Raw genomic sequence first — 27668 nt, 5'->3', positions numbered from 1 at the left:
CCATATGTCAATCTCGTCTCTCTCCCTCTCTCTGTCTGTCTTTCTCTATCTTTCACCGTCCTGCCTGTCCTTTCCCTCGCTCAATCTCTTCGCCAAGAAGACACAATGCTGTCGCTGGTTGCCAGAGTTCTGGTACTGGCAAATGTGAGGTGGGAGAGAGAGTGAGAGAGGGGGGGGGGAGAGGAGGGGAGAGAGTGAGAGAGAGAGAGCGAGAGGGAACCGTGTTGCAAGGAGAGTTTTCCGCTCCCTGCTGGACAAGAGGATGTGCTAGTACAATATGGTGGCTGCTGATAAGAGCCTCAAAAGCTGCCTGTGGCCTGTAGATAAGGAACCTTCACCACCCCTCTTCCTCCACCACCAATACCAGCACACACACACGAATCAGCAGGTTCACGCCTACATGCATGTACGCACACATACACACGGCACTGGACTGGTCAGTCCCAAACTTTGAAGGGATCTGGATCATTTCCAAGAAAATATTTGCAGCTGCACTTATATAACAATATATTAAAGAGACAATGTGGCTGCTGCTCATTCATGCACGTGCTTTCACAAATATGCCTGTATGTTTTAACGCACACATACATCGCATGCATGCACAACATGGCCACTTGGGATATCTTTGTTTAAAATATCAGCCCTTAAAGCTCGTTGTCACATTCTGATTAGCACAAAAGCCCTCAAATGATGGGCGTTTAGAGCAGACAAACAAGTTCTGTTTGCTGGATTTAGACCACATTTGAATGACTGAATGAGGAAATTAAACAAACGGGTATCTGAAATTAACAACTTATTTCAGTTGAAAAAGATAAATGTCTCACTACGATCAAAGGTCAAGCAGTGATCATTAGAAAGGTCATCTCTTCAAAGTTGGTTGTATATACTTTGAATGTGTCATATGTTTGAATAAGGCTTTCACGATTATCTTGGCTCGACAACAGAGTAAATGGCAAAATAATTGACAGGGTGCTGAAAAACATCGTTAATCACCTTAATCTTCACTGGTATAGATGTTACCTACACAAATGCTCTGAGATTTTTGGTCTGTGTTGTTTTTACTATGACATCAGAGCACACCTGTGCCGCCGCCGACCGATAGATAAGTCATCATCACGGCAATTTTCCTCTCCAAGAGCTCCCAAACTTCCTTCCTCAATTTGTCTCTCACCCTTTCTCCTCTTCGCTTGTCCATTCCCGTCCAATTCTGCCCAAACTCCCTCTCTCTCTTTCAACCTCAGGGTCAGCACTTCTTTTACATTGCCTCAGTCATTTCCTTCTTAGACAGACTGAAACACAAACATTATAAAGGCTTTACAGTTACCTGACCTTCAAGGTCCTGGGAAGGAAAAGTGTTTGCTGAACAATTGCTCAGCAAATCTGTCACCACCTTCATCATCATCATTTTATTAGTTGTATTTTTTTTTCCCTTTTCACCGTAATCACCTTAAACATCATCGTCGTCATCGCTATAAGCAACTGCTGCATGTGAATATGTCAAACTAACAATAGGCCTACAGAATCAGAGTACAGACGGTGTCGTCTGCTGGTCCTGGTCGTCACACTTTTTTGCTTCCACAGCTGTGGTTCCAGTTGATCACTCTCTGTGTGCTAGAATAACGCGGTGGCACCGTTGCGCCTGCAGATGCTGCATAAATTTGCGTGTAACATATAAAAAGCTACACGGGGGACAGACAGAAATCCTTTGGGATTAGCTTTTTCCTGTGCTTTACAGTATGTGTTCCTGTCACACAGTTGTATTGTTAATAACGTTTTGGTTCATTAAAGATGTTCACTTTGCTTCCGCTTCATTTAGAGATTATTTTAAAATAAGATACAAACAAATGATAATGCGCATAGTTTCGCTTTTTGACTGATTGTCGTGTTTAGAAATTTTAAAAGTCGGGACGGGTAAAGGGGTAAAAGAAGTTGGAACGAGAGGGCGTGGGGCGGGTTTAGAAATGAGAAAATTCTAAATTAAAAAGTTAAAAGGTTAGAAATGGATAGATAAACATGAAAGTTTTATATCCCCATGTGTTACCATGTCTTTACATTAATTTACTCATTTATTTACTGCAGTGAAAGCACGCTTCAAGTCTGGATAAAAGGCACTTTACATAAAAGTAAGAGAAATTTGTATATGATACAACACTGTGTCACATAGTGAGTAACGAATCATTTTACAGTTCGGATTTCCCCTTCTTCAGGTAAAACCCTTCTCAGACAGTCACAGTTTTCTCGGGACCAGACTGTCTTATTTAAAGCCCCATGTGAACACTCAAACTGTAAATGGGGAATAATAATAGAAACAAACGATAACAGCCAGCTTCCGCTTTTCCCTTGAGTGAGGAAGAAATCAAGAGATGATTGTTTTAATCTCAGCGCGGTGCCTGTCACACCCTCCTCCTGGCTACCTTAAAATACCCCGCTCAATAAAAAGAGCATCAATAGGGGAACCTCTGTGTGTGTGTGTGTGTGTGTGTGTGTGTGTGTGTGTGTGTGTGTGTGTGTGTGTGTGTGTGTGTGTGTGAATGCACCTGCAGAAACACTGATCTCATCTGGGCAAAGAGTTGAAAATGAAAATGTTTTAAACGAAAAGCTTTGGATCCAGTAGAAAATAGGCCCCATCAGCAGCATTCAAAACTGCCAAAATCTAGATCCATCTGTTATTATTTTTAAAATTTTATTTAATGTATTTATTTATTCACTTATTTATTTATTATTTTAGTTAGGTACGGGCAGTTGAACACAACAAGCCATTTAAACAAAGCCGACCTTTAAGGAGAAATGAGGCCACTGTCATCATCACGATGACCACAAAAGAGTTTTCAGATAGCAGGTGTGCATTGCTACACTGGTATAAAGCACATATACAGTATACGTATACTTTATTAGGTATACCTTGCTAGTACTGGGTTGGACCCCCCTTTGGCTTCAGAACATTAGTCATTAAGGGTGTGGCATGTGGTGTTTAGAAAAAGCTGAGTTGGCACATGAAGATATCCTACACGCCGTTACACAACTACTAACACCTTGAACTGTTGCTACAAGGTGTTTGTGCCAAATTATGACCAGGCCATGTTTTTCCAGTCTTCTTTTGTCCACGTTTGGTGATACCGCATGAAGCCTCAGCATGCTCAGTTTCCTGTACTTGGCTAACAGGAGTGGCCAGTCTCTGTAAACTCTAGAGATGGATGTTTGGGAAAATCCCAATAAATCAGAGGTTTCTCAAATACTCAGATCAGATCTGAGCGACAAACATGCCACATTCAGAGTCACTTAAATCACCTTTCGTCCCAAACTGATGTTCAGTTTGAACCTTATCAGGTCATCTACATGCCCAAATGCATTGAGTTGCTGCCATGTGGTTGGCTGATTAGATATTTGTGTTTACATGGAGATAAACAGGTGTACCCCATAAAGTGGCCAGTGAATGTATGTACATGTTTGGAATAAACTGCAGTACAGTCTGTTCCTTTCAACCCAACAAACAAGCAAGATCACTTTTTTAACCCCTTTTTATTAGGCCTTCGTGGATCTTGAGAATAATATGCCAGAAAACAGAAACAGGCTCAAAGCTATTGTGACTCATTAGTGCAGTTAGAGAAGCACATATCCTAGCTTGCCTGGTAGAGTGCTTCACCACCTAGCCCTGCGGGTGAGTCTCTCCAGAATTGATTTTTCTCAGAGATGAATTTTACTGTGCCTTTGCCTGGTGTAACATGCCTTTAGAAGTGTGTGTGTGTGTGTGTGTGCGCGCGTGCGTGTATGTGTGTGTGTGTGTGTGTGGCCTTGTGACTATGAAGTTACTTCTAGCAGCACAGTAAATATTATTTTCCTTATTTTCTGTCATTATGTCATTACTGCTTTTAATTTGACAGACATCTATCTATCATCTGTGATAATGTTCATGTATTTCCCATTATCAGATTAAAATAAACTTGGAGAACTTACAGTGAGCACATGCACATAAATCAGAAAACGCATACACACTCCCCAAAGTGGGCTCCATGGCCACATTTCCTCCGCGTCATGTAAACACTATTGTGTACCCGGTGATAGGGATCACTGGAACCTAATTGTTTGAGGCAATATTCGCAGTGCATTTCATGGAGAAAGTGACAAACAATGCTGTGAGCGCTGGTCGGGACAGACGCCTCTCTTCTCCTCCTGCTCCGCGACAGATGTCGACTGTGTTTATTTTTCCTGATTGTCCTGGAGACAGGCCATCCAGCCACAGGACACAGCAAGGAGGGTTTTAGTTTAGTTAGATATTCAGCACAAAGGAGGAGGATGGGGTTGCATTGCCAGCCTTGAACCTGATCTCTTCCCCCCACACAGCACGGTGTACACCTGATCATCTCCATCAGGACTCAACCTTAAGTATTGGAGGGATCAAGCTACAGGAAAAATAGGAAAGGATTTAAATTCTGTAAACATGAACAAACATTAGAAGATAACACCATTGTAGATGAAAAAGATCAAAAACAGGATAATTTTCTTCTGAAGAATAATGAAAAGGATATTTTTTTTTGTGAGTCAAGAGGAAAAAACGGGAGTGCGTGCATCATTTCACATAATTACTGAGTAATCTCATAATTTCATAATGTCTTGTGATTTACTTCCTGAAAGTTTGTTCTCTATTACCAGCTTTCCTTTTTGCTGAGATCCACCAGTATATTTTAATTCTTACTCCCAAATCCTACACAGAACCTCTGTCTGCTATCTCCTTGTACAGGATTGGAAATTCAGCAACTAAACTCGGCACATGGGTACCTCTTAGGACCCAAAAGGTTCTTATCTTTATCACTGATTATGTCATCATTATTTTGCTTAGCAACAACCTACAAACAGGTTAAAATGACCTGTTGTGCTCCCATAGCACCTTGTAAATTGTATCATTTTAATTTCAGGACAGTAAAATAATATATTTTTTAAAGCCACAAAACTTAAATTATGCATGATATATCCTGATGTCATCATGTTGCCAAGCAACAGGCTAAAATCAAGGACCAAACAAAACAGCATGGACTTGTACTATTTGACAAAATAAGCAGGCAGATACATTATAACTAAATTAAATATAATGGCTTTTTAAATTAATTGCAAACATTTATTTTATGGCAATTTGAAGCCTAGTTAAAAATATTTTATTTTATTCAGCAGTACCTTTACAGCCCACAAGAGGGATCTGAGTTTTGGAAAAACAGCCATTAAATTATAGCAGTAGTTTTATTTTCATTTCATTTTAATTCATTTTATAATGAATGACAGAATTCGACATAGATTTAGAAATCACTGCAGAGGTAGTTAAACCTCAGCATGTATGATCCATTTTAATGATGGGTGGTCTACAGAGATTTGATAAGCTCAGGACTTTGATTTTTCATTTTCGGTCTACTTGTAAAATAACTGACTCAAGTCACACCTTTTATCAGACAAGTTATCAGATTTCACGCTTGTCCATGTGAAGCGCCTGGAGGCTTGAAACACACCTTTAAACAGACGGTAAAATCAGTGGAGTTCCCCTTTAATTTTTGGAAACGCAGTGATTCGTGAGATTAGTTTCCCTCGTGCGTCTAATCTAATACAGATCAAAAAATCTGATCAAAACTCATCCTAAATCAGTTGCAGTGATGCTCTGTGAAACTGTTGCTCGTTCAAAAGCACAACATAACCTTAGAAATTAGATCAGTGAGGAGTCTCTTGTACAGTGTCAGCCACATGTCGACGGTCACACATCGCTCCGTTCCCAGGATGCACCTGGCCACAAGCAAGCAGGCGGACGTGAGGGACAGCTGTTTCCTGTGCATGCTTCCTGGTTTGGCAGAGAAAAAAAAAGGGGGGGGGGGGGGGGGGGCTTTAGTGGTGGGAGGGAGTTGGGGTACAGAGTTGGGCAATGGGGTAAATTTGTGTTTTTGCTGAGGGATTTTTCAAACAAGAAATATCTGCCACAGGTGTGAGGGTAAAGAAGGGTGTCACACATATAGAGTATATGCTACAACAACACGATCTCATAAAAGAAAAATAAGAAGTCACGGGGATCGTGGGAGAAATGTTCCTTTATTGTCTCCAGTCTTTGACTCCCCCACCCCAGGGGGAGAGCGTGGTTGGCCACCTAATCAGAGCATAATGGTCTCAATCAATAGTTTCCTTGATTGCACACGTACTGTACATTCCACATCAACAGCGCACAAACAGGGCTGTGTTTTCATGCGAGGTGCTTAAATCAAGGAAGCCTGCGACAGTGTTTCATTACATGATTATGCTGCTGTTCAAATCAATACCATGTTTTTCAATATTTCCATGGAAATAAATAACTTCAGTGAATAAGTTCAGTCAATAGGTTATTCTGAGCATAACAAGGCAAATATCTGACCAATCAGTGCAGTTAATTGGACAAAATCTGTTAATAACACTTTTCTGTTTGTCTCCTGTAAAGTCTGGATGGACGTTTTATATTTCTGAACTAAAGGAATAAAGACTAATCATTATGATGCTTTTGCAAACATGGCTAGAAAAATAAAAACCCAGTAGATGTTGCAGCATGAAACCTGTAACTAAGTATAGTTGTATTAAGTGTCCGTGAGCACGCATCGTTGAGCCTATTTAGACGTTTTTTTCCAGACTTTAAAATCGGTTTTGTGACATTCAGGAAAGACGAGCGTGAGATGAGGTGACACAGTGGAAAGACGGTCCAGCGACACTCGCTGTGTGGACCTGTCTGACTCATTTGACCCTGAGGCCGCCCGCTGACCTTTGACTCTAAGGCGTCATTACGTGCGGAACTTTACGAGAGCACTGCGGCTTTTCAAACAGCCAGCTCACATCCACTTCCACTTTTGGCAACAGAATTACAAATATTTCTACACGAGATGAGCTCTGACAATAGCCTTTGTAAGTGTGTGTATATATGAATGGATGAGTTTCTGTTTGATTCTCTGGGCCTCGGTGCCAAAACTGTATGTGTCTAAACGAGCATATGTGGACGGCCGAGGTTGCGATTGCCACTCGGCACACGTACGGTGCGTGTGTCTGTGTCTGAGTGCGTGTGTCCTTTGGATCGTGATGTGTGGAACAACAGCGTATTGTGTCTTCCTCTCTCATATTTCTCATCATCAGCACTGCCGGTGTCTAAATTCCACTGGTGTGTTCACAGCGTGACGGAGGGACTCAGCCCTGTTGTCAACCCCCATCCTGCAAAAATAGGAAACACAGCATCACTTTTCCACTTTCTCCCTCACTTTTCACCACTAATTCAAAATATATGTCTTCCTGTTTGGAGCTCTCACACTCTGGACTTGGTTGTTTGTATTGGAGAAAGGGTGCAGTTTTGCACATACTCTGTGCTGCTTTTTAAGCACAGAGTGTGAGCAGCCATTGGGGAAACACCTCCATTACTCTGACACATTAACTGTAGATGTTTATGCCTTTCGCCCCTGTATTTGTCAATATGATTTACTCATTATGTGATATAACTGCATCAGACACCTGTGATAATGACCTACAGTATTGGTCAGAACTGAATCAGTCTTACACACAGCTTTTTCATTTTCACAAGGCTTATTTCGCCTTCTTGCTAAGCATTGTAAGATTTTGGGTGCTGAACAGGCCTGCCAGCAGTCCAGACCTTTCACCAACTGAAGACATTTGCAGCACCATAAAACATGACAGAGAAGAGCTGGGACTATGCGAAAGGGTGAAGTGCTGCAGTAAAGTTGCAATGGTCCTATCTTTTATACAGTCTATGGTTCACTCTACTAAGATGTGATTATTTCCAAGCTCCATTTAGTTTTAGTTAGCTGAAGCTAAACCAGAAGTTAAAACGAGATGGTGAAAAACATTTTTAGTTAATGTTACGACTGTTGTTGTAATGTTGTCTCATATGTAAATCTGAGTGCTCAGGTGCCTTTCCTTGATTGGTGCATCCATGGGACGGACCATACAGATTGGCTAATGACCTGGAGACAACATATAAGATGACACTGCCATGGACCTCAACCAGCAGGCTTTGTGTTACCTGTTTCTTTATACAGGAGCATGTAGGGGTGGACTGCCTTTTTATTTGATTACCCTTTTCTCATGTTTTTGTTAGTTAGGGACATTTTGGGGGACGTTATTCTCTTACTTGTTAAACACATGCTCCCATCCACTCTCTTGGTCCAGAAGCTCCATAATCCAAGTGTCCCAACTCAGGTCTGATGGCATTTTTTCAGTGGTGTTTTTAACCTCTTGGGAACTTTCACTACATTCCTTACTTGATGCAGAAAGAAGAAACGAGTCAGGGATGCATAGCAAGCACAACAAGACACCAGCAGCCCAGACCTTTCACCAACTGAAGACATTTGCAGCACCATAAAACATGACAGAGAAGAGCTGGGACTATGTGAAAGGGTGAAGTGCTGCAGTAAAGTTGCAATGGTCCTATCTTTTATACAGTCTATGGTTCACTCTATTCGATTACCCTTTTCTCATGTTTTTGTTAGTTAGGGAGATAAGACATTGTTATTTGGTTTTATTCTTTTCATAAATAAGTTTTGTACATCCTTTAGATACGGTCCCTTTTGTTTGTTGTTTTGGGGTCCACCCCGAAGCTGTAGTTCATTGAAAAAGGATCCTTTATCATTTTTTGTTTTATTTATTTAATTTTATTTTTCTCCTTGTTACTATGTGGAGTGGTATATTCTGATTGTAAATTTGTTGTTTGGTTTGGGTTAGGACCGGAGAGAAATGTTAATATTAGTTTGTTCCCTGATTTTTGGTGCCCACTTGTAATATAAGTTGGATTGTAGATAGGGGGCAGGGTTTAATAAGAATATTTTCTTCTTCCTGCTCCTTTTCACACATGGTTGTAGTGCTTTATTGATAAAGTGTGGTTGGTTTGTTTGATCTGTTGTACCAAGTGTGAAATAAATAAATAAATGAAATGAAATAGTTCGCTCCTTTCCTTTGTTAGAATTCAATCACTGTGAAAAAAAATCACCATCAAAATTGTACTGGTTGTGTGATGTGCTGCTTAGGGTCAGACAGGGGTGGATCACCCTTATATTATGGTCTGGCCACCCTTAGACAGGCCATAACACTAACTAAAATGAAAATTAAAACTAGACTTATAACTGGCTGGCTGGTGTCCTTACCAGTGTCCTTGGGTCTGAACTGTGGGCTCCTCTTTCCAGGTGTTCGTACTGCCTGAGTGGCACCAAGGTGTGCTGTCTTGCCTCTTTTGGGTTTTCTGCATGTTTCTGGCTCAACATGCAAGTATCCACTTCTTGACGTTCGCTGTTGGTTGCAGCCACTTGAGGTTTTTGGGCTCATTTGGGTTCTCAACACTGGGCGACTTTGATGGGAGTGAAAGCATCCTCACAACATAAATCACCACACTACCTGCTTTTGTTTCAGGTTTTTTCTTTATCCTTGTTAACATGTTTGGGTACTGGGTTTACCTGTAATGCATTTTGTGCTCCAAAAGCTGTTATTTTGTGCAGCTGTGCTCCAAAAGCTGTTAGCATGACCTTTCTTATCATTAGATTGTGCCACACCAGCACCTGAGAGAAAAGCTTTGAGTTTGATTTTGTGTTTTGCAGGCACTCAGGAGAATAAGTCATGATGTTTCTTGTGTTTGTCATGTTAGTATCTCAGTGCTTGTCAATCACCAGTCAACAGTGTCACCACTGTGAACAACCTTCGAGAAGTCCCTGCAGCTGCTTCAAAACTCATCACTGAGCTCGATCTCTCTTTTAACACGCTGGAGACAACAATGAAAGATGACTTTTTTTCATATGCTGCTTTGAGGGCTTTGTTCGTGAACAACAACAGAATCAAAACCATCCATGAAGAGACATTTCACCCGCTGATTAATTTGGAGAAACTGGACTTCCACAAACCAGTTGGAGACTTTGTCTTCTGGATGGTTTCAGAACCTGATTTCTCTCCACTATTTCAATCTTTTGGGAAACAAATATACAACACTGGGTCCGGTTGTTGTTAACTGATCTTGACTTTGTTGATTAAACGTTGCAAACCGGCCTTCAGTGTGTCCTGTACATGAGGTCATTTAGTACACCACAGCACGGTGAGTTTTTTGAGCTGATGAAGTTCAGCCAAAACAGGAAACATGCAGCAGGAGACAGTAACTTGTTAAAATGTTATAAAAGGTACAATTAAAGATTTTCACCCTACAGGGTTGTCAATGATCCAAGGATAAATGTCTAATTTGGTCAAAAGTTTATAAGTCATTTCTGGAGAGACTGCAGTGGAAATGTTGTCACTTTTGGACTTTGCTACCTGCAGCTAAACATTTGCAGCTAAATCATTTATTTAAAAGCAGAAGCTGCAACTGATCGAGTGAATGTTTGTCTGAAAACTTAAACTGAACTCCAAGCGTACCATTGCTCCAGCTTACCATCTTTACCTGAGTGAATCAGTTTGTTGAACAATCTAAATGATTCAGAAACTTCTGTGACATCAACTTAACTAAGGCTCATTACAAATTTCACAAAACACTGCTGAATACTTTTAATATTTTTTTTATTAGTTATTTTTGTTTTGTTGTTATTTTGATTTTAATAAAACAAAATAACATAAAGAATCAAATTGTTTCTTTGTTTTTTTAAATTTAATTTATTTTACAAATAAATTAATAATAATATTAATAATAATAACAACAAATTAGTGCTGTCAGCGTAAACGTCATTAGTTAAAATGACGTTAACGCTGACAGCACTAATTTGTTGTTCCAGAGAGCAAGCCAATCACTGGTCTAGAAAAGGACGATCTCTAGTAGTGCTGCACTACTAGTAGATTTTGTTTTAACCTCCTAGGACCTGGTGTCCACATATGTGGACATAACATTTATGAGACCAAAATACAAAATTTTGCTCTTCAAAAACCTGATATCCACTTATGAGGGAGGACATTACACTGCCCCTGTTCAATCGAACTTTAAAATGAATGTCCTCATATGTGGATCTCATTTTTTTGAGAAACAAAAAAAAGATAGTCCGAATCTGATGTCTTTGTTTTCACATTCATCAGGTCCCAATCAACCCAAATGGCACAGAGAAATTAAAAATGCATGCCATGAAAGAGTTCAGGTCTTAGGATGTTAAAAATGTCCCTGCTGATGAGACCAGTGAATGTGGGGCGACGGTGGCAAGAAAAAACTCCCTCCTGGAGGAAGAAATCTTGGGAGGACCAGGCTCTCTGGGAGGACCCTTCCTCCTGAGGGCAATACTTACCAGTACTTGTCCTCCAGTGTGCGATGGTGGGCTGGGACGAGTGTTGTTTCTTCTCAGCATGATGATGACCTTCCTTCCATTTCCTGTTTCAGAACTGAGAATGAAGACAAAACTGGTTAACAAGGTAACAGGACATTTAAAAATTCTCTCACTTCAGGATGAGATGCTGTGTCTTCTTACGTTTCTCTTGTAAAACAGCATGTAGGCCGAGTGCTGCTGTTCCTCACAAGCTGCCGATCCGGTTGTGTGGAGCACCTGTGCGTCATTATAGGTGAGCCAGCGATCTGATGTAGAGTGCTGACTCTCCTCAGGATGGACAGAACTACAGATGTAGTGTCCTGAAATCACATTAAGACAAATGAATCCAACTTCTGGAAGTCAGCTGATTCAAGCAAACAGTGATTTTGACTTAGTGCGTCTTAGAACATCAAAAGCTTTTGTGTGTGAGTCCTTCACTGAAAAGTAGAAAGTTTTCATTTTCTGTTTGTAACAAGTCTGTTGTTTTACCTGACTCTGTGCCTCCATAATGACTGATGATGCTGACAAGACTATAACAGCCACCACCCTGAGAAGGAACAAATCCAAAGAGTGTTAGTTTCACAAAGTCTCACATCAGAGCCATAATTAAGCTGATTTGCTGAGGCTACGTCCACACTAATGCGTTTTCGTTTGAAAACACATCGTTTTCTCTCCGCTTTGACCTCCCGTCCACACTGAGACGGCGTTTTCCTCAAGGAAAAACACAGCATCTTGAAAACGCACACATTTCAAAACGGAGTTGTCCCGTCGCAGTGTGGACACTCGAAAACGCAGACTTTCTAAAACGATGACGCATTTTAGTCATGTGATGCAGTCATGTGAGCAATTAAACAAAGATAGCCGAGTGCATTTTACAGCAGTTGTTTTGATTGCTCTCAACTTTGACAGCCCTAAAAAAGATTAATATCAGTTTGTACATGCTCCGGATAGCTTTTCTTCAAATTCTGTAATCCTCACTCACTTTTGCGCATGCGCAGGACTGGAACGTAAGCGTTTTCGGCCGTTTCAATGCAGACGCACAACTATTTGAAAATGACTGAAAACACTAGTGTGGACACGGAGTTTTCAAATCTATCAGGGCTAGTGTGGACGTAGCCTGAGACGTTCTGCAGTCTGTTTTTACCTGATTGGATGGCACCACCAAGTCCCTCTGCAGCCTGACGGGGTCATCCACCTTCTTAATGTTGTAGGTTTGTGTAAAGCCAAACCTCTTCAGATGCAAGATCAGGACTCTGGCAGAAAAGAAAAAAAAAACACAAACAAGGTAGAAAATAAGAAGAATGAGTGTCAAACACAAACAGAAGATGGGAGAAAACGACTGCTCAAGTATTGTCTCGAAAAACTCTGATATTTGATGCGCCACAGTTTGGAAACCTGGTCAGTCGATCACTTCTGATGTGACCTTACTCACCTTGGCAGTGTATCAAAAGACGACTTCAGTTCTGAGGCCGTCCCTCCACAATCACAGCGAAATTCTATTTCTTGTTCCTGAACAACAGCACAGAGAAAACAGGCTTTATGGTAGAAAGAAATCTCAACATATGCACACACACATACGCACAAACACTAACAAAAAAGGTGTGTTAAGATCGCTGACACTACAACTCTATTGGAATTTGTGATCTTACCTTCAAGTATGTCTCTAACATGTTTATAATAGACCCCTCTGGAACAAGGTCAAGAGACAAGCTGGTGAAGTCCTCGTGCTGTGATGATTGGTGACCACAGCTACACATTTCAGGAGTAACGTAGTTAAAGTAAAGATCAGGTAGGTGGAAAAGAGGTATATGAAAACATTGCAACCAGCTCTGCGTTTCTGAAAGACAGGCTTACCTCTTGCATGTCCTCATGTTTTCCATTTTAAAAATGTGATGCTCTTCTACTGGGCAGGTATAACTTTGGCCCAGGAGAGCTGCGTTCCTCTCCAGGTGAGGTGCGAGCCTTTTGACCTCATTGAGGAACAATGTTAGGAATTCATGAGCGTCCTGAAAGAAAAGCAGAGAGATTTAAAACAGTACATCAAAATCAGAAGGTAAAGCAAAAAAACAAAATGTCCAAATAGCTGACGCACTTTCTGTGCACTGCCGGTGTATTCAGGAGCTTGACTGCTGAATGCCTTCTTAAAAGCTCTTAGGTGGTGATCTTTAAGGCCATAATCTGTTGACTCATGACAGTCCCTGACATCAATGAGCCTTCTGTAGAAAGGAAAGGGTAAACAGACATTTCTGCTGTTAGATCTCTTTGTTCTTCAGGTTTTTGAAGAAAGTAGAAGGTTGACGTAGCGCACCTTAAGAGCTGAGCTTCTGGATCTGTGCTCCACAAAACCTCCTGACGCCTGATGTCTCTTATGAACTCCTCAATGTTGAGGAGGCTCTGCAGGCAGGAGTTCATGTAGCAGGTGTTTCCGATGTTTGGAAACCTGACACACACGCACAACGTTTACAGTATCAGTGTAAAAGAATTCATTTTCTCCACTTTGACAAAGTGAGCTTTGGTCTTTGTGCACCACGTGTACTCACCCGAAGCAGTCTATAGTCCCAGTTTGACTTTCTATTATTTCTCCACCGCATGCTACACTGCTCCAAAAAGGTAAAAACACAAACACAAAATTAGGAAAGATGTCGGGATGCTGAGCAGTGTATGTGCATGGATGCATGAGCTTTGAAGTTGAAACATTTTGGAGGACGTCTTTCTCTTACCTGTTAAACACATGCTCCCATCCACTCTCTTGGTCCAGAAGCTCCATAATCCAAGTGTCCCAACTCAGGTCTGCTGGGATCGTTTCCGTGGTGCTTCTTACCTGATATAAATATATAGGACATAGCTGTGTGCCTCATTGCTCTTAATTGCTCTCATTTAACTGTGATGAGTAAATGCTTGATGACAGTGACTCTTTCCATAAAACATACCTTCCCGGATTTAAAAAGAGTCTTCACAGTGTTGCTCTCTGCCTCTGCATCGCTGTCAGTTTGCTGCAGAGGACGAACAAACATAAGTTTATTAAAAAGTACATTTTAAAGAGAATGTGTATTTCATATGTTTTGTGTAAAAGCAAACCGAGGAACAGCAGAAGATGTGTCTCCATTTTCTCTTCTTTTGGCCATTTTCAGGGTTAGCTGGTGTGACAGCAACAGAAGCATCCGGGATGCTGATGAGGACAAAAGTGTAAATGTTGTGGAAATTTATAAGAAGGAGTACATTTTGCTAATACAGATTGCTAATAAAAGTGAATAACTGTAATGGAATACCAACATGAACAAAATCATGTATTTTATACATTTACACTCTACATTTTCAAACGCTAATCTCTGCATCCATATAAATAATAGACAAGACTAGAAGGAGTAAAAAAGATGTAAATACACAAGGTGGAAGAAAAATGCCAATAAAAGGGAAATAAAAGAGCTCCAACTCAACCACTGCTATAAATATCTCCAGCAGCATTAAAGACTGGCGCATTTCTTTACCTCTGATGAGACGTAGAAGGAATTTCCTTCTCTGCCACGTTTTGTTTGTGTAATTTCTGTTTAGAAACAAGAAAAGCAACATCAGTAATGGCATAAAACAAACATACCAAGTGGGTCTCTCCATGAAAAGTGTCCAGTTAGAAAATTTGGTATTATTTCATATTATTTATCACTTTAGTGAGCTGTCAGCTCATGAAGCAGATATAGGAATATCTTTAAATAAAATAAAAACAATTTATTCATGCCTTAAATTGAGTTTTAAAGTTTGTCCTATGAAATACAAAATCCTTCATTTGGTTCTGATCAAAATTCAGTTTTTACAGAAATCATCCATGAAGCTTCAAAAATGCTTATTCACCATAAAAAATATTTAGAGAAACATCCTGCAAGTCTCTTCGAACTTACCTTTCTGTGAAAAAAAAACGTTTAAACATCTTTGAACTTAATTTGAGGACATGGCTGTGTGCTAAATTGCTCTTAATTCTTCTCATTTAACTGTGATGAGTAAATGCTTGATGACAGTGACTCTTTCCATAAAACATACCTTCCAGAATTTAAAAAGAAACCAGCGACACTTTTTTTGTGTCTTCACAGTGTTGCTCTCTGCCTCTGCATCGCTGTCAGTTTGCTGCAGAGGACGAACAAACATACGTTTATTAAAAAAGTAAAGTCACTTTAAATTAACAAGTGCAATTTAAAGAGAATGTGCATTTCATATGTTTTGTGTAAAAGCAAACCGAGGAACAGCAGAGGTGTCTCCATTTTCTCTTCTTTTGACCATTTTCAGTAACAGGAGCATCCGGGATGCTGATGAGGACAAAAGTGTAAATGTTATTTTTCAAAGTGCAAATTTTTAACAAGGAGTACATGCTGGAGATTGCAGATAAAAATTAATAACTGTAATGGAACAAAATCATGTATTTTGTACATTTACACTCTACATTTTCAAACGCTAATCTCTGAATCAATATAAATTATAGACAAGACTAGAAGTAGTAAAAAAGATGTAAATACAAAACACCAATAAAAGGGAAATAAAAGAGCTCCAACTCAACCACTGCTATAAATATCTCCAGCAGCATTAAAGACTGGCGCATTTCTTTACCTCTGATGAGACGTAGAAGGAATTTCCTTCTCTGCCACGTTTTGTTTGTGTGATTTCTGTTTAGAAACAAGAAAACCAACATCAGTAATGGCATAAAACAAAGTATATGGTATGAAAATACAAAATCCTTCATTTGGATTCAAAATTCAGTTTTTACAGAAATCATCCAAGAAGCTTCCTTAAAAGTTTCAAAAATGCTTGTTTACCATAAGAAAATATTCATAGAAATGTGCTGCGAGTCTCTTCAAACTTACCTTTCTGTGAAAAAGAAGTTTAAACATCTTTGGACTTGATGTGATCGCAGCCAAAATCTCCTCAGCTTTGCAAAAGTTCAACTGAAAACAAGCAGTCAAAGGTTGTATATTTATAAACTTTCAGCATAGAACGTTCATACCCTGAACAGCAAACATCATCATTATGATGTATGGGGCAAATTTGCATATTTTGGAATGTATGCTCATTTGAACTGTATGGTGCTCGTCTCCAAGCAACTGCTACACAAAACAGGTCAAGTCAAGTGGCTTTTATTGTCATTTTAACCACGTGCAGAGGTGCTGTACAGAGTGAAACGAGACAGCGTTCCTCCGAGACCCTGGTGCTATATATGACATATACGGACAAACCCAGGACTACATAAAGTGCAGTGTGCATAAATTGCAAAAATAAACAAGACAAAACAGTGCAAAACGTGACAGAACAGGACGAAACAGACACAAGACAATGGAAATGTGCAAAATGCTGAGTATTGTGCAAAAGTAACTTGGTGTCTGTATGTATGTATATGAGTGTGAGATACTGCAGACAAGTGCTTGGTAGTGACATGTGTGAAGGTGTGCGTGTGCCAGTGCAGTCACTGAGTGTTCAGGGGTCTGACGGCTTGTGGGAAGAAACTTTTCCGTAGTTTGGTAGCGAGGGCCCGGATGTTGTGGGACCTCTTTCCAGAAGGCAGCAGGGTGAAGAGTGTGTTTGAAGGCTGTGTGGGGTCCTCTAGCAAGCGGGTGTTATAAAGGCACTCCAGAGGGTCATCAACACGGCCCAAAAAATCATTGGACATCCTCTTCCCTCCCTGAAGGACCTGTACAGCACTCGCTGTCTCAAGAGGGCACGCAGCATCCTACGGGACTGCACACACCCAGGACACCGGGTGTTTAAGCTGCTGCCGTCTGGCAGGAGGTTCAGGCTGCTGAGGTCCCGAACAAATAGACTCAAGGACAGCTTTTACAACAGGGCAATAGCCCTGATCAATGTAAATAGCTGACCTGACTGGATACCTCCCTGGACTTTTTAGGGGGAGGTAACAATGTTTAAAACGATAACAATAATATTTATATTTATAACAAGGTGCAATAATAATTAATGTGCAATAATAACAGTGTGCAATACACATACACTTATTCTTCTTTTTTATACTAAGTTAATATACTGTGTTGTGTTGTTTGTTACGTTGTGATGTGTCATATCGTGTCGTGTTGTGTTATATGTAGTGCCGACGTAGGACAGTTTTTCCAATTTCATTGTACTACTGTACTATGTATGACTGTGCAATGACAATAAAGAGTTATCTTATCTTATCTTATCTTATCTTATCTTATAAGGAGGGGAGAGGGGCTCCAATGACCTTCTTAGCTGCTCTCACAATCCGTTGTAGGGTACTGCGATCCAATACGCTGCAGTTACCATACCAGACAGTGATGCAGCTACTTAGGATGCTCTCGTTAGTCCCACTGTAAAAGGTGGTGAGAATGGATGGTGGGAGATGGGCTTTCCTCAGCTTCTGCATGAAGTAGAGACGCTGCTGGGCCTTCTTGGTTATCGAGCTGGTGTTGAGGGAGCAGGAGTGGTTCTCCGCCAGGTGGACACCAAGAAATCTGGTGCTCTTGACGACCTCCACAGAAGATCCATTCATGTTAAGTGGGCAGTGATCTCACTGTGCTCTCCTGAAGTCAACGATCTCTTTTGTTTTGTCCACATTCAGAGACAGGTTGTTGACTCTACACCTCTACAGATGGCCCACAGTGCAACCCTTCAGCTTCCTAGTAGATGCACCTATATACAAATTTAAAGACCTAGGAGACTTACTTCTCGTCACAGAGTTGTAGCATTCACAACATTTTCAGAAAACTTGAACTCAAGGTCAAAGTCACTGATATTCAAACTGACCCCAGAACTTTAGTAGATGCACCAATGGCATCAATTCAAAATCCTGCCCCTCGTTCTCGACCAAGCTGAGTATACAATTATGAAACAATCATTTCCCATTTTATTTCACTATCTGTAACTAAGACAAATAAACAGTATTTGGGACACAAGTCACTATTAAAGTGGTTAGTGAGACTCCACATCTGATAACAGTATAACACACTGCTTATTTATGTAAAATTGTCATCAATAAATGTGTTCAAAACCGAAGCTACACTGGCTTTAAAAGTTTTTGTTAACTCTGACTACCTGTCTGCTCTTACCTGTTTCTTTTGCTCTCTGCTGTCTTCATCCTCCATCCAACTCTACAGCTATTGTTAGGGATGACATGATGAAACTGAAGGGTGTCTGGGCACCGAAAAAAGAAAAGAAGAGAGATTGGATTAGGCTGCAGCTGGCGTGCCATTCTCTCACTTCAGGATGAGATGCTGTGTCTTCTTACGTTTCTCTTGTGAAACAGCATGTAGGCTGAGTGCTGCTGTTCCTCACAAGCTGCAGATCCAGTTGTGTGCAGCACCTGTGCGTCATTATAGGTGAGCCAAGGATCTGATGTAGAGTGTGGACTCTCCTCAGGATGGACAGAATTACAGATGCAGCAGCTGTTTCCGATGTATGGAAACCTGACACACAAACAAAAGTTTACAGTATCAGTGTAAAATAATTCATTTTCTCCAGGTTGAGAAGGTGAGCTTTGGTCCTTGTGCACCACGTGTACTCACCTGAAGCCATCTCTGGTCTGAATTATAATTTCCATTATTTATCCACCGCCCAAATGTTTCACTACGCTACTGCAAAAAGGTAAAAACACAAACACACAATTAGACGCTGAGCACTGGATGTGCATGTATGCTAGTGATGTGACGTTCTGTATTGAGGCTCCGAAGCTTGTGTCGAGTAATGGAGGGGGCGTTTCCGCGATGCACGTATCGAGGCTTGCTTCATTTATGGGAGGAGCTGAAAATGATGACGTCCGAAGCCTCGCTGCCCGGCTGTACCACGTGACTGGTTCATGAAGTGGTTCGAACTTTGCCGCGAGATATGACAGCGATACAAACCCCTCAGACTTCAATCAAAATGTAGGTGTTTGATGGAGAGCTGCGGTTAGTGAGAGTTGGAGACAGCTGGGAGGCAGTTTGGAGGTTTATGAGAGTGAGGAGAGAAACTCAGGAGAGAATGGAGCCAGCTAAGAAGAGGAGGATGTCCTCCCCTGTGTGGGAACATTTTGATCTTATTCCTCCCAACAAGGTATTTCTACAGAAGATGTATTTTCATAATACTGATGGTGCAATACAATTTAAGTTAAGCTGTATTTACTTTTGTACAAGGTGAAGTGTTTGCTATGTGCCAGGGAGCTGGGATATAACAACAACACCTCATCCATGCTTAGGCACTACAGAGCTTTGCATGAGAATAAGGGGAACACCGATTGTGGAGCAAGACCAGGTGAGCCATCAAATGCCATGATAATAATAGCATGCCGTAATGTTACTAAATGATATAACAATATTATACAACTGTAATAAGTTACGTGTGTGATATTTATATTTGTGCTTTGTTTTTATTGTCTTTCCTCAGGAGAACAATCTCAAATAGATGAAGACCTGGTTAGCATGGTGATTGAGGACTCCCAGCCATTTAGCATTGTGGAGGACAAAGGATTTATAAGATTTGTTAAATCATTAAATCCTAGCTATGTTCTCCCCACTAAAAAGGTCATAAAAGCAGTGAAAATTTAGTTTTTACTGAATAAAATATGGGCAGGACTGACGCCTCAGTGTGTAGCTGTCCATACCTCAACGTTACAAAAGCACAACCACTGTCCACACCCCAACCACACCTCACCTCACAGTAAATGATCATTTCCATTTTAAGCATTTCCAAATAATCATTTTCCATACTGCCAGTATAAATATACACAGTATACTGCATCACTACAATATACATGTTTTACACACTCCTTTTGTTGTTGACATTTACAGGCTGTGTGCAAAAGGCCACACTCTTCAAATTCATGCCAACTAATATTTTTACGTCCAGTAGGTGTCCTACTAGAGCAAATGAAGCTTCAAGAAGCTTTGCGCTGGGGTGAACCAATTGGATGAAAAGCTTCAGTGCTTCATCTGCCCATCACTAATGTATGCATGAGCTTTGAAGTTTAAACATTTTGGGGGACGTTATTCTCTTACTTGTTAAACACATGCTCCCATCCACTCTCTTGGTCCAGAAGCTCCATAATCCAAGTGTCCCAACTCAGGTCTGATGGCATTTTTTCAGTGGTGTTTTTAACCTCTTGGGAACTTTCACTACATTCCTTACTTGATGCAGAAAGAAGAAACGAGTCAGCGATGCATAGCAAGCACAACAAGACACCAAACAAATATTCTCTCTCTGGAGAACAGCATTCGACCACCAATGCTTATTTTGACCCGCAATTTGCCAAAGTATTAAAAGCACTTACCTGGGGTTGTCTGTAATTACACCCTGGGGACATTCTGGTTGTCCTGCTCGGGGGTAGATGACCTGCACTGGATCCTACGAACTTCCTGTTAGCTTATAGTGCATTAGCTAACAGGCATATTAGCTAAAACTGACTGAAGCTCAAACAGGCTAAAAACAACATAAATAAAACCCTCAAGGATTTATTTTGGTATAGCAGTTGAGGTGGTTAAGTTATCTGTGCCTTGATATCTCTCTTAGGCTGAAAACACGAAGGGTCCGACCCCCAATTCCTTTACTCATTGCTGTTAAAGTTAAGCTAACATAGCCTGTTTTGGGTCTCCAAGTTAGAAAACGTTACACCGATTAGAGTAAGACTCATGAGTTGAATTGTAGTTACGTTACAGCTTGATCCCCAGTTTTGGCACACAGTTGAGCATATTATTTAAAATCAAATTAAACAATATTAAAGTCAGTTTATGGTAAGGTAAATAATATTTTACATTTTTCTTCAGTCAGCTATGTTGTGTGAACAGGGTCTGCAGAACAGCTAGCCTATTTTGACACCTCATTGACTTTAACAGCACTAATCTTATTCCCTCCGGGGGGTTTTCAGCACCAGGTCTTTTTTTTCTTATTGTAATGCAGTGTTAACTCTGTGTTGTGGTGTCTCTTCTGATGTAATGTGTACACGCGGGTGGATGACCATGGAAAAGTCCGAACAAAAGGAGGATGAGGCTCATTATCAGCGTAGTTATGAACCCTGTAAACTACTAAACATTTTCAAAACTGAAATATGAAACTGAAACAAGCAAACTGTCACTGCACTAACTAAAACTGAGCTGGATTAAAAACAAAAAGTGAAATTACTTAGAATTAATTAGAAAATACTTGAGTACAATAACAGTATTATTGTCTCTGCTTTGGTCTCTTGACCACTAGATGGCAGCAAATGCATAGATTTCCATGACTCTGGCTTAAATAATTAAAAGGGCATTTTGCCCATTTCTTTTTTCTCGCATATCCTTATTTTTTTTCTTTTCTTATTTTTTATCATAGCTGGGCATCCCTATTTCCTTTAAAACATCTCAAATCCATATTCATATGCTTTCACTCAATTTTAGGGCAGAATATATTACAGCTGTTTTTTATTTCTTCTTCAATATTTACATGGGGGGGGATTTGAGTTTTGAAACTGGTGAAATCTCCACACAAATAATTTAGTTTTTGGCTATTTCCTGTTACTGTTGCTCCTGTGTAAGTTCAAGTAAGTTCAAGTGATGTTCTTGTGTATGAATTTATAATGCACTCACACACACACATACTCTGCTGGTGGCCTGAGCATCACTGCTCAGTATGTGGGTGGTCTTGCCAGGTGGAGGAGAGAGCGATTAACACCAGGCCTGCCCAAAGGGAAAAGAAGGAGCGAGGGAGAGAAAAAAAGAGACGTAAGACGAGATAGACATCTGTCTGCCAGATGTGCTGGGAATAAAGAAGTTAGTTTATGAAATAGACAGAAGGGAATGAAAAGGGTTTTGGTCATGGCACTCACTGACAACTGTGTTGGCTGTGACTGAAATAATACTTATTCTGTCTGTGATTCATGTTCAGTTGCTCTTTCTAAATTTCCTGTGTGTGTGTGTTTGGTCTTTCTTGTCTGTCATCTTGTTATATTCATAACACAAAGACAGCCACGTACTCACTAACACTTGCTCTCTTTCCATCTCTTCTGCTGTTCGTGCAGACTGCAATTACAGCCTACAGTATAAACCAGTGATGACCACCTGTCAAAACATGTCCAGTAAATGTGTGTCTGTTAGGAAGGTGTTGAGGGGAGGGAATGAAACAGGTTTTACATACAGAGGAACAAAATACTGGTTCCAAGTATAAAGTCATTTCTTTGCATTATTTAATAGCCACTAAAAATACTGTAAAATTTTTATTGTTGAGAATTTACACTACATGGATAAAAGTAATGGGCCACACCTCTCAATCTTTGAATTCAGGTGTTTTTAGTCTGCTTTTACAAACATTAGTGAAAGACTAAAGAGCTCACTGAATTGGACTGCGTTGCTGTTATAGGATGTCGCTACAGGAATTCCTCTGGCATTAATATCAGTATAAGAAGGTGTTTTCAGGGTAATGAAAATGTACTCAAAAGAAAGTTTCATTTGCACAACTTTTAAAAAATTTCATTTCATTTATTGAAACTAATGAACTCGTTTCAAATCAAATACTCTTTTTTCCCCTTGAATTTGAAGCCCAACTTTGAAACAAACATGTCATACTTTCCTTCCCTGATTTGCAGTGTTTGGTTTATTTATTTGGTGATCTTATAGAAGTATTACATGATATTTGCAAATTCTTCCTTTGAGGTTCAGCTTTTGGTTGAGCGTCTTTTCTTTTCTTTCTCCCCCCCCCCCCCCCCCCCCCCAGGTCCTGAGGAGTCAGTGTTTCTTTCCCGTGCAGCATGTGTGAGTATGTGTCTGTGTGTGGTTTACAGCTGTTTACATAGCTCACAGTGGGTGATCTCTGTTCAACAAGACCAACCTCTGAGGTTCAGGCATTTCGAAGGCCTATAAACTCTGGATGAAAGCTGAAGCCAAATTAATAAAGTTATAACAGGATAAAGATGTGGCTAGTTACACAACGCGACATTAAAACTGCCCTCTTAAATGACCGACCACTCCTGGTCATAAAACGCAGCATGAAGAAGAATACACTGTGTTTGTATACACCCTGTTCGCATTAAATCTTGTGCATGCGGGGCCTTTTCTTGGTTTGTCTTCATCCCCGCTGGATCATTTGTCCCTCATAATGAGACAATAAGTGAGTGTGGAAAGGCAAAATCAAACAAAGCTTTTACTTCATGTTGACTCCATGTGAACAACAATGGCGAGGTGTGTTACCTGGAACCGTTAAAATGCATTTTCACTGATGCTCTAGTTATTGGGTGCTATGGGTTTTATCCCACCTGGCTCTGTAGTACTTGTTGTTCTTTCTGACTTGTTAAACTCAGCCTTTGCACACAAGTTGGAAACCAATAAATGCTGGAAAATAAAGTGAATGAATTCTTTTAAAGATGTAATCCTCTGTCATGCAAATATTTAAAATCTGAATATAGAGCATGATGAAGTATGTGTGTGGCCAAAGTTAGTGCATGTGTGGCATATCGGTATGCATCACTCATATTTTGGGCGAGGAAGCAAACAGCTTCAATAGTATCCTCTCTGTCCAGCAGGGCAAACTCAGGAGAATATCTAGAGCAGAAAAACGTGAAGGCGAGGCTGCTCTACACAAAGAGCTGAAGGAAAAGTGTATAACTTATAAATGAGCATACTTCTCAGGATGACGTGGCAAACACAGCAGCTGCAGTATTTGCCCACTTGGGGGCGGCATATTGAAATGTTTTCACCTTTCATGAACACATTGTCACAAATAGTTACCCACTTGCACAACCTGCAGATACACCTAGCACTTTTAAGGAGACAATGATTCAAACCTCGTCTCACATGCAGTTTTTTTCTTTATCCCTGAAAATGAAACGTCTCTGGTGGCTTAAAAAGAAATCACGAGAGCTGACGCAATGAATGAACACAGTATGGTGAGCAATTAAAACAATAAGCACTTTTGTTTGTCTGCCTTTAGCAGATGCTTGCTGTGCAATGCCGCAACAATTTGTTCTGGAGCCTCGTGTTTTTGCATGTTGCTTTGTTTTTCGAGCCAGAATTGGGATAAGAAAGCAGCAGAGCTGGGGAGCTTCTTGATTTAGTTTTACAGCATGTCTTTTTAATTTACTGGGATATTACGTGAGATATGGTAAAAACAAAGCAAGAAACAGACTTTAAAAAAGATGTATTTGTGAGAAAAAAGAGAAAAAAACTGAGCAAAATGAAACCAGCCCCTGGTCATTGTGCATCAAGCCTTAATGCACAAATGCGTATAAAGCCTCAAGTGGCCATGAAAGAAACTGCAGCTTTTCGCACACATGCCTTTCATAAAAGTGTCCATGAATGCTTTGCTCAATAATGAAGTGAAACAAAATGTAAATGTGGCCAGAAATCTCTGCCAGTTTGCTCAAATTTGTGTCACATGCGTGTGAACATGAGATCAGTTTATCTGAGATTTATCTTGCTCAGTTTCCTGCTGTAAGTAAAGCAAACAACATTTTTGAGCACACACGAGGCCGCTCAAACATGTCTGCAGTTTTTCAGTGACAGCTGTTTGATGCTGCCACCATTCAAAATGTATGCGAGACCCACAAATCACTTCTTGCAAACATGTTTACGACATCTTACCCACCACATCCCGGCTCGTTCACTGCTGTGCACACATGAAAAAGTATAACAACATGTTTTCTCACTGTGTTTCTTGCACGCAGCTTTAGCTTGTGTATTTTATTTATGCGTTAATTATTGTGTCCTGCGTTGTGCCATTTTGTTGTTTTTGCCTGAAGTTGAACTTCTGATTGCTTTTGAATCTTTCTCTATCATTCATTTTGCTTTCATGATTTCAGAAACATTTTATTGCAGCATAATGGATCAGAAAGGATGTTTCCTCTTTGCTGCATTAACTGAGGTCCATACATCTGATTCAAAGCATATCTTTGTGAATGGAGCTGTCGCACAGCGCGCTCACACTCATACACCGTCGGCGGTCCCCTGACATGAAACAAACTCCCTCACATCGTTATCCACCTCCCATTCATCCATCCTCACTCAAAGACCAGAAAAGGATTTATTTGTGCGATCAGAAGTCTGCTGCAAAATCTGGCAACCATATGCTCGGACATATAAGTCTTTTATGCCTTTCAACTTGGTCTTTTTATTCACACATGTGCATGATTCTGCTCTTGTTTCATATTCTCATTGTTTTGAAGTGAATCTCAGCATTGTGTGGTTGATGACTTTGTGCCACTCGGCGATCCTTTCTGCTCTGTGTCTAAATGTTCGAGGGGGATTATGGTTCAAAGGGGCTGAGCTGAGCTTGTACAGATGACTCTGGCCTGCAGTTTCCCTCATGTCTACAAGTTGTCAGTAACACAGGGATGTATTACAGATTAGTTCCACAGCTCTGCTCGTCGGCTCTTCTGGCATTAATCTTATGTCGGCCTTAAGTGGATCACTAATTGCTTTAAAGAGTTCGGAAAACAGACTCCTCTGAAACATGGGATTCAGACTCACAATAGGCACGCATGCCTCTACTAATATTGCTTTTTTTCTGGGTGTATTAGGCTATGCTACAAATGAATGAACTGGACATCTTTTAGAAAATATTAGACTTAATGTATGATTTTGAGATTGCATTAAATATCAAGCATTCAGTTTTTTCCTGCCTGTAAACACAAACTGGACAAACTGGATTTTTCATGACATTACAGTTTTTTCTGAATGCTTAAACCCTAACTGTGATTCCTGTAGCACAATCTCTAAAACTATTCAGACTTATAGCAAAACCACTCACTGAGTTTGCAAAACTAAAAGCACAAAAACTGCTTTGCACTCAGTTTGCAATTTTGTAACACACACTTTGCAAAACTGTAGGCACAATTCACTGCACAACACTCAATTACCAAATTTCCAACACACTCCTAGCAAAAGTATACACATGTATGGCTATCATTAACACTAATTTGCCAACTGTCTGGCACACTTTCACATGTGAAAACTTTTTTAGATAATTAGTTCACTTTGCAATCAGCCTAAGCACTATAATACAGGTAAGCTGTGTGTGCGGAGTACAATGGAGGGAGCAGGAAGAGTGAGAAGTAGAGGAGGCCGAGGAAGAGGACGTGGAGGTGAAGAAGTAGGACGAAGAGGACGACAAGGACAAGGAGGAGCAAGAGGAAGACGAGGAGGGGGGAGAGGAAGATGAGGAGGGGGGAGAGGAAGGGTAGGAAGAGTAAGAAATAGAATTGCTGATGACATCAGAGCTACAATAGTGGACCATGTAATCAACCGTGGAATGACCCTGAGGGTAGCTGGCCAACGGGTCCAGCCTAACTCGAGCCGCTACACTGTAGCAAGTACCATAAGGACATCTTGAAATGAGAATCGGTTAGTACAGTCACTTCGCACAAAGATTTGTAGCACTGCCATATGCCAATGAGAAACACACCAATACCATTGATGTAAAAATACTGAAATTGTTACTTTACAGAATTGCTAGATGACCAGATGCTGGGGCAGAGGAAGCATGTTCACTGCAGACCAAGTAACCCATATAGTCATTATGGCGATTGCAAATAATCCTATACTTGGAAATGAACACTTGTGTTTGTTTTGATGTGTTTGAATAAACACCAGTACTTGAAGTTTGGATCCCTCTATGCTTATGGATCTATGACAGAAGTATGAGCTCAAACTGACATAGCCTACCTTGTGCACAGAGAAAGCAAAAGCCAGATGTGTTTTGTATTCATACCATCAGTGTGCAGTTGGCGCATTGTGTGCTTAGTAGATGATGGCTTGTGTGTACTGTTTGATACGGAAACACCATTTTTACGAAGGTGTGAAGAGTTAATCTAGCTGTGTTTGCTTTTGCAAGAGAACTACAATGTTTTGATTATTGGGTGACAGGTTTTCTTATTTGTGTGAAGAGTTTTGCAAAATTAGCCAATAGTTACAAAGAATGTGCTTAAGCAATCAGAAAAAACTGTAATAGAGAGAAGGTCATTTAAAGCAGTCTTCCAAGAACGCATTGCTTAACTGTTCAGAGATTTTTATAGTTGGAACAAACACAGGAAAGCGTAAACTTGGGGTGTGGCATAAAGTCATGCTGGAGTCACAAAAAGCAGTGATCAGAATCATTTGGAGATCCAGTTGTCATCTATATAAGTTCCCCCAGTTTTGCAAGCTGTTCATTCTCGTTTACGTGCCCCACCCTCCCTCCCTTATTTTCAATTCTTTAACTTCTTCATTTCTACTTAGTCCATGGCGATCTGCCAGGCCCGGGAGCCGTCGCCAGTCCCCTTCGAGGCCTTCCCCAAACCGCGGCTCAATTCATGTCCAAGCATTCACCTTTACCTACTAAAACGCTGTCAAACCTAAAATGAGGACGTGGGCCCAACTAGTGAAATAAAGGTTATTGTATCTCATTTATAGTTTTAAAGTGTTACTGGGAGCATGGTAGGATGTCTTTGCAAGAGTCTTTTTAATTGAATTCACATCATGCAAAAAAACAAAG

At 40.5% G+C, this 27668-nt stretch overlaps 1 protein-coding gene across 1 annotated transcript; it reads right to left on the bottom strand.

The window, feature by feature from the left end:
• Positions 1-11325: 11325 nt before the first annotated feature.
• LOC146630714 (ubiquitin carboxyl-terminal hydrolase 12-like) lies at positions 11326-18346 on the bottom strand. Its single transcript, XM_085356600.1, has 19 exons — positions 18311-18346; positions 16103-16183; positions 15849-15904; positions 15481-15550; positions 15288-15371; positions 14744-14799; positions 14334-14424; positions 14186-14248; positions 13976-14076; positions 13796-13852; positions 13564-13695; positions 13348-13471; positions 13110-13261; positions 12905-13004; positions 12688-12764; positions 12400-12508; positions 11745-11802; positions 11418-11575; positions 11326-11331 (listed from the first exon to the last, which is right to left on the bottom strand). Exons 1-19 carry the CDS (start codon positions 18344-18346, stop codon positions 11326-11328), a joined length of 1611 nt encoding a protein of 536 aa, XP_085212726.1.
• Positions 18347-27668: the final 9322 nt, after the last annotated feature.

This window comes from Diplotaxodon limnothrissa, linkage group LG6 (assembly GCF_057381915.1).
Source record: "Diplotaxodon limnothrissa isolate DT_005_m linkage group LG6, D_limnothrissa_male_GT1.1, whole genome shotgun sequence".
Classification (NCBI taxonomy): Eukaryota; Metazoa; Chordata; class Actinopteri; order Cichliformes; family Cichlidae; genus Diplotaxodon; species Diplotaxodon limnothrissa.
The sequence above is the reverse complement of the archived record's forward strand: the minus strand, read 5'-3'. Positions and strand labels throughout refer to the sequence as shown.